The sequence below is a fragment of the Sturnira hondurensis genome, unplaced genomic scaffold, assembly GCF_014824575.4.
Source record: "Sturnira hondurensis isolate 20B ecotype Veracruz unplaced genomic scaffold, ASM1482457v3 Scaffold0006199, whole genome shotgun sequence".
Lineage (NCBI taxonomy): Eukaryota > Metazoa > Chordata > Mammalia > Chiroptera > Phyllostomidae > Sturnira > Sturnira hondurensis.
The window spans coordinates 886,192-893,518 of record NW_028078830.1 but is presented as its reverse complement, the minus strand read 5'-3'; the positions used below and the strand labels follow the sequence as shown (position 1 = coordinate 893,518).

The following is a 7,327-nucleotide window of genomic DNA, read 5'->3' as shown; positions in this document are numbered from 1 at the left end:
GATGCCCCACCTAGCATATTCCCCTCCTTTCCGTGGCCTTCAAAAGGATTACAACACAGCTGTGGTAAGCAGGCACTCCTACCTTGTTTCCACACTGAAGGCTGAGAAGTCACCCCTCCAACAAGATGGACTCCATGCCTGCTGCTTAAGGCATGGGCTCCACTGAGGTCCAGGCCCTCCTGCCTCCCTCCAGCCCCTATGAGTAGAGAGGAAGGCCAGGCCAGCTCACCTCTCCAGCCTCACCATCTATCACACATGTGCTGGACAGCCAGTCCCACGTCAAGGCCCTTGCAGACCTAGCCTGTTCCCTAGGGACAGACAGCTCTTCCCAGACTCTGTCCCTTGTGACTCCTGATCTTTGGGGTCTGGCTGCTCACCACCCTCCCGCAGAGGTACCACCCATCTCGCCCTCCACCCTTTCTTTTCCGTGCTCCGAGCTGCATCAATCGGTTCCAGAAGCCTTCCTTTATTTATCATGGCTAGCCCTGGGGCAGGAGGGCCGGGGAGGGGTAGACCATCCAACCAGGCTGTCTTCACCTTCAGCCTGGAAACCAAGCTCAGGCACAAGGCAAAGTTGGGCTCCAAGGCCGGGTGAGGTCTGCTCCCCCACCCCACACGCGAGCCTTACTCTTGCTTGCACTCGTGTTATGAGTGCAAGGCCTTTTCCTTCCAGGGTCGCATGGGGTGTAGGCCGAGCTCGAGCTCCGGCCGCAAACTGCCTTCGCAGGCTTCATGCTGCACAAGATCTCCAGCTCCGCAGCACGTGCACGGGGGCGTGGCCTGCGAATTGACAGCACAGGCCCCACCTCCGCCCCGTCTCTAGGGCGACTCCGGAACCATGGCAAGACCCAGAGGTTCCTCGCCGCCCAGCAGTCGCTGGATCTGAGACTGGTTTCCCGGGAACTGCTGCCAGGAGGCGGCGGCGGTTAATCTCTATAGAAACACCGGAAACGTGCTCCCGCCCAGGACTTCCCAGCGCCGCGGCCGCTGCGAACTTCGGTTCCGCCGGAGTCGCGGCCCGGAAGTGCGGCCTTCGCGGCGGTAAGCCGGAGGCGGCTACGGCCGGGCCCGGTACCTGAAGAGGAGCCGGAGGTGGGGTTGGGCGGGCATCCCCCGGCCCCCGGGCCGGCGGGGAGGCCGGGGAGTGTCAGGAGAGGGGCTCCCGCACTAGGTTTGGGGAGCACGTTGCCGACGTGAGGGGGCGCTGCAGGGTGTGGGCGGGGCGCGGACGCCAGAGACGCGGGTTTGCGGGCTGCAGCGGGTGCACCCGGCTCAGACCGGAGAGTGGGCGTTGGGCTCAGGGTACGGTGCCTGCAGTGGCGCAGAGCGCGGGAGAGGACGCTCGGGGTTCAGTGTGAGGCGTTGTCAAAGGTGTGGCGTCGGGAACGCGGCGCGGGCCCCGGAGGGGTGGCTTAGGGGCCCGAGTCCTCAGGTGGCCTTTGTTCCTAGGCTCCTGAAAGGCCCTGCTGCCTCTGGACCGAGGACCCGGGGCCTGTCAGAGACCAAGGATGGGTGGATCGAAAAAGGAAGGGATCCAGCCCTGGGTGTTGATGCACAGGTTTCTGTCCCATTCCCGGGCGCGCACTTGAAGTCCTTTAGGTGCTGGGTGAACAGAAAGGAGGATGCTTGTGGAAGAGGCAACTGTGCTTGCAGACTTGACTCAGAATTGCCAAGAACTCTTCGCAGGGGGTGCGGGTAGGGGCCTCTGAGCAGAGGAGGGTCCCGATCCTTAGGAGTGAACAGGCTCCCTCTGGCTGTTGCGTGGGGAATAGACCGGGAGGGGGGAACGAACTGGTCATTGAGTCAGTCCAAGCCAGCGGTATTGGCCCAGTGGAGGTGTGTGAAGCGGTTTGAGGGGTCTGGTTCCAGCAAGGCGATTTGGGCTTAAAGAGCAGGACAGAGTGAGCTAACACCCCAGTAGAAGCTAAAGATTAAAGAAGGCCTCACTCTAAGGCCATGTGACCCTGCATGGTCTAGACTGATTTCAGGGTGGATCCTGTGTTCCAACTCTCCTCCCCTAGACTGTAAATGTGTGGCCTGGGTGTGGGATGAGTCACATATTTTATTTTATTTCTGTTTGATAGAGGGAAAACTGAGGTTGAGTGAGCATGGTGCCTGCTTGATGGGTGAAGTAGCAGAGTTGCTCAATTCTCAGAGGCCCTTGGGGGTTCTCACCTCTTTCTGGTGCCTGAGGGTGAGCAGTGCTGGGCTTATGAAGCCCCAGTTGGACAAGAAGCATCCAAATTGCCCAGCCATGCTCCACCTACTCCAACCCAATCACACACCCCTGTGGAGGCCACACAAGTCCCTTCTTTGTGCCCTACAGGCACCATCCATATCCCAAGAAGCACCAGGCTGCTATGTTGTAGTGTGCCAGAAACCAGGTGTTTTCCTCCTGTGGGGCACCTACAGGTACCATCCATATTCCAAGAAGCACCAGGCTGCTATGTTGTAGTGTGCCAGAAACCAGGTGTTTTCCTCCTGTGGGGCACCTGCCAGGCTTTTGCTCAACATACCCTGAACCTTTTGTGGCTCTGCACACTCTTGGTCACCTATAGTCCAATAGGCAGCTTGAGCCACTCCACCCTGTGAAGACCTCCTGTACACTGGCTAACAGCCAGGTGATGAGGCAGCAGAACCGGGTCTGCACAGGGCCTTGGATGCTCTGAGGGTGGGGGGTGTGGCAGGGGTAGAGCAAAAGAAGCCACGAGTGGAGTATCAACTGTCCTGGTGGAGAGTGAGACCATTCTGGACGCAGGTCTCTGCGCTATTCTCCACAGGGCTGCCCCCCCCCCCCCCGCCCCAGGAGGGGGATGTGGGGAAGGTAGCTAGGTACTGGAGCTGAGGAAAGGGTGGGTGAATAGGTCAAGACAGGAGGTGCCAGCCCTGGACCCTCCCCTGAGTAGTAAGCAACACTGGCGAAAAGGGAATGGTAGGCCTTTGGTATTCTCAGCCTCCCTCGGTGGTCTGCTGGAAACTGCGGAGATGGCAAGACCAGCAGAAGTCCTGAAGAGAGAGAGAGAGAGAGAGAGAGTGTGTGTGTGTGTGTGTGTGTGTGTAGAGGGGAGTCAAGCTGGGCCCTGTGTGCTGAGCTGAGCGCTGCAGTGGTCCTGTAGGGAGGGCTGAGAATTGCCCCTGGGCCCTATACTGTGTCAAAAGCTGAAAGGACAGGGACACTAAAGCAGAAGGAATTTCCTGGCTGACCTCCCCCCTTCACCCCCCTCCTCCGGTGTAGATGGCTGCGGCGGCAGAGGCAGTGCACCACATCCACCTGCAAAACTTCTCCCGCTCCCTGCTTGAGACCCTCAACGGGCAGCGGCTGGGCGGGCACTTCTGCGACGTGACAGTGCGCATCCGTGAGGCTTCGCTGCGCGCACACCGGTGCGTGTTGGCCGCTGGCTCACCCTTCTTCCAGGACAAGTTGCTGCTCGGTCACTCCGAGATCCGCGTGCCACCCGTGGTGCCCGCACAGACAGTGCGTCAGCTAGTGGAGTTCCTCTACAGCGGCTCACTGGTGGTGGCGCAAGGCGAAGCACTTCAGGTGCTCACGGCTGCCTCAGTGCTGCGCATTCAGACCGTCATAGACGAGTGCACGCAGATCATCGCCCGCACCCGTGCCCCTGCCCCAGGCACCCCCGCGCCCCCGCCCTTGCCCACACCTGTGCCCCCGCCACTGGCGCCTGCGCAGCTTCGTCACCGCCTGCGTCACTTGCTGGCTGCTCGGCCCCTGGGCCATCCAGGTGCGGGGCACAGCCGCAAGCAGCGTCAGCCCGCACGCCTGCAGCTACCTGGGCCCTCTGCGCCTGCCAAAGCAGAGGGGTCGTCCACTGACCCCGCCCTGTCTGCGGGCCCAGATGAGGGTGGTGAGGATGAGGACGAGGAGACAGATGACGACACTGATGGCGAGGATGGCGAGGGTGGCGGCCCGGGCGAGGGCCAGGCGCCCCCTTCCTTCCCTGAATGCCCTGCAGGCTTCCTTACCTCAGCCGCTGACAACGCGCGTGAGGAACCAACTGCACCCGCCGGCCTCCCTGAGTACAGCACTGGGAGGGACTTCTTTCGGGGGCCTTCGGCGGTCGAGGACGTGTTCCCTGACACTTACGTTTCTACGTGGCAAGGGGAAGAAGGCACAGCCGTGGAAAGCTGTCCCACCGAAGCCCCAGCCCCAGCCCCACCCGACTGTGTTGTGTCAGGACCTCGCCCGCCTACAGTGAAAACCCCAGGGCCGCCCGTAGCCCTTTTCCCCTTTCATCTGGGTTCTCCAGGGCCACCGGTGCAGCACCCTCTCCAACCCTCCGGGCTGGCCCCCGCACCCCCCACCACCTTCTACCCTGCGCTCCAGCCAGAGACCGCCCCCAGTACCACTCTGGGGGAGCCTCCGGCCCCGTCCTCTGCTCGCGCCTCTGCCCCTTTGGTCCCTTCTACGCAAACCACAGGTTCCCAGCCACCCACTTATGAGTGCAGTCACTGCCGCAAGACGTTCAGCTCACGGAAAAACTACACCAAACACATGTTCATCCATTCCGGTGAGCCAGGGTGTGTCTCAGCCTCTGAGTCATTGGAGATTCAAACCTGAGAGGGATTGGGCACTGGGTAGGGGTGGTAACATGGTTCTGTTGCTGTTTGGTGGAAATTGAGCCCCCAAGTGTTATACATGTGGAGTGTGGGATGTGTCCTAAGGCTGGGTTGTAGGACAGGAACCGACTCTTTGGAAACTGGCAGTGTGGCCTTTAATCACAGAGCTGGAGATGGTGGTGGTGGCAGCATGGCCAGGTTGGGGAGCCGTGCTGTGGGGACCTTCATGGGTCTACTTGGATGTCATTGGATCCAGTGCCTGGGACTGGATGCAAGGCAGTGTGGGTTCGTTCACTGCCCTTGGGAAAGCATGGGAAACAAGAAGACAGGCGGTTTGATTAGGGCTGGAGGAGAGACATGGAGCTCCCCAAGGCTGCAGGGAGTTCTTGGACCTCAGCATGTCAGGGAGGTGGGCTTGGAAGCTGATGGGGGAGTGTTGTGCTAGGGGTTGTGGAGCCAGGGGCTGAGGTGGTGGCAGGCAGGTCCTGAGTGTGTCACAGGATTGTTGCGGGTGCTCCTGGGAGCACAGGAGTATGGAATGCCAAAGGCCCAGGTGGATTCTAAGAAAAGCAAAGATTTGTCTGGAAAGCCAGTGGGAGCGGCATGGGGAGTTCTGCGGGGCCAGGAAGTTGGGATTTCACGGAATGTTGGGGAGGGCATCAATGTTCTGTGATGTGATTTACACTTTGAAATCTCTGCCTGAAATCTCCAGCTGGCTTCCTTGGGGAGGGAGGAGAGAGAACAGGGGCCCCAAAGCAGTACCAGTCAAGATTTGCCAACTTTGTGTGGCCTTAGCCAGGTGGGTGCCAGGCCTGGTTGGTTTGCAAGAACCCCTCCTGGGCACTGCCCCACAGCCACTTGCCTCTGAGAAAGGCTTCTGTTTAGACTTGAGGACTCTAGGGATCAGCACAGCCTGTGTCCTCTGATCCATGGTGAGGGGCAGTCTGCTCTGTCTCCCTGGGGACATTAGAATGGCCAGCAGGCAGGGGTTCCTGCAGAAAGGGGTTAGATAGGTATGTCCAGATCTCTTCCAGTGTAAGGGTGCTGGGACTTATTAGACTGTCCTCAGCAGTGGCCAGAGATCAGAGTTCAGAATCCTCTATGGGCATGGTAGGAATGTGGGGAGAGGAGGCCTCATTGTCAGGAGTCGGGGTAGGGACATTGAATGATTAGCCCCAATGGGCTGTGATGTACTGTGATGTACTGGTAGGGTACCTGTTGGAGTTTCGAGACCCTGACAGTCAGTGGGATTCTGGTGTGATGATAAGGGTCTGGGAGAGGGGAGCCCCAGCGGGACAGAGAGGAGGGGATACACCAGGCCATGTGTGGGGGTCCTTGTTGGACAGTATGGTCTGGGAGTAAGAGGGTGGTTCCAGAATGTCCCTGTCAGGCAGGGGGTTCTGGGTTGATGGCTGGTCCTGGAGGGGAGGGGAGTCTCTGCTGGCAAGGGTTCAGGGGGTGGGGTGGGGCGTCTGTTTCTAGCTGACGTGCTTGGGGGGGTCTGTCCTGTCGCCCGCAGGGGAGAAGCCCCACCAGTGTGCCGTGTGCTGGCGATCTTTCTCACTGCGTGACTACCTGCTCAAGCACATGGTCACGCATACGGGCGTGCGTGCCTTCCAGTGTGCTGTCTGTGCCAAGCGCTTCACGCAGAAGAGCTCACTCAATGTGCACATGCGCACACACCGCCCGGAGCGTGTGCCCTGCCCTGCCTGCGGCAAGGTGTTCTCGCACCGCGCACTGCTGGAGCGCCACCTGGCTGCACACCCTGCGTCCTGATCTGGGACATGAGACTTCGCCACACCTCTCATGGGTTTGACCAAGTCCCGGAAATAGGCCACACCCTTCACAAGGTCTTGATAGCCAGTGGGCTAGGCCATGCCCACTACCGGACCCCTTAAACATGCCCACCAGCCAGGTCAGTCCACCATGGCATCTTGACCACAGTCCAGCTATTTCCACCATGCTGTCCCATGAGCACAGACCCTCCTCCATTGTCCACAGGCCCAACTCAGACCCCTCCTAGGTAGTATCGGGTTGGGGCTGGGGTGGGCCCCAGGATTCCAGGTTCCGACTCTGCTTCCTGCCCCACTGCCTTGCCTAAGTGGGGTGCTCTCTAGGGCTGCTTCTCTACCCCAGTGTCAGGCTGGGCCAGGTGTCTTCCCCTGGCCACTCCTGATCTGGCACCTAAAGGAGCTCCAATGGACTCATCATGAATTGTGTATTAAAGACTGGCTCTTGGGCCCAGACCCAGAAGCTGTACACTCCTGAACTGTGTATTCCTCGCTCCCACAGACTGGCTGTGAGCATCGTGGCTCAGTGCCCCCTCCCTGGGGCAAAGACAAGGGTACCTCTATTGTCTGTGGGTACCTCTATTGTCTGTGTTGGAGTGGGGTGCACATATAACTGGCACCTGACTCCGAGAGGACCTGTGCAGAGGGTACAGGTCAGCCACAGGTCGTCTCTTCCCCAATCACTGCTGCTGCTGTCCACAGGCAAATTTTGAAGCCGGTCCCCCAGATCTTCTAAGACCTTTGGGCTTCAGAGCTCCTCTCCCTCTGATGGGCAGGATGATTGAGCACCTTAGTTCTGTAGGGCCCAGAGGGTCTTTGAAGTGAGGCTGCCGAGAGGGGGTCTGAGCCCTGGAGTAATTGCCCTGGCAGGCAAGGACTGGAGTGCCAGGTGGGCTGGTGTCAGGTTGGCCGCCAGCACCCTGGGGTTTCTTGCTGGGCTGCTGAGGACAAAGCTTCTGTCA

The 7,327-nt window shown here is 59.8% G+C and overlaps 1 protein-coding gene across 5 annotated transcripts; it reads left to right on the top strand.

Annotated features, from left to right (window-relative positions):
* Window positions 1-791: 791 nt before the first annotated feature.
* On the top strand, window positions 792-6,844 carry ZBTB45 (zinc finger and BTB domain containing 45). Of its 5 annotated transcripts, none has more exons than XM_037047647.1 (3): window positions 792-1,041; window positions 3,236-4,526; window positions 6,095-6,844. In XM_037047647.1, the coding sequence occupies exons 2-3, from the start codon at window positions 3,236-3,238 to the stop codon at window positions 6,349-6,351; spliced, it is 1,548 nt and encodes a 515-aa protein (XP_036903542.1). In that variant the 5' UTR covers window positions 792-1,041; the 3' UTR covers window positions 6,352-6,844. The 5 variants fall into 5 exon arrangements, with proteins under 5 accessions (XP_036903542.1, XP_036903540.1, XP_036903545.1 ...); XM_037047645.1 differs by having other exon boundaries at window positions 792-1,092; XM_037047650.1 differs by having other exon boundaries at window positions 792-1,092; window positions 3,236-4,536; window positions 6,095-6,239.
* Window positions 6,845-7,327: the final 483 nt, after the last annotated feature.

What these genes read in the sequence shown, in the direction of transcription:
- ZBTB45 (XM_037047647.1), top strand. Translation starts at nt 3,236, where the DNA reads ATGGCTGCGGCGGCAGAGGCAGTGCACCACATCCACCTGCAAAACTTC. An exon ending in ACACATGTTCATCCATTCCG is followed by an intron (nt 4,527 to 6,094) that starts GTGAGCCAGGGT and finishes TGTCGCCCGCAG; the next exon opens with GGGAGAAGCCCCACCAGTGT.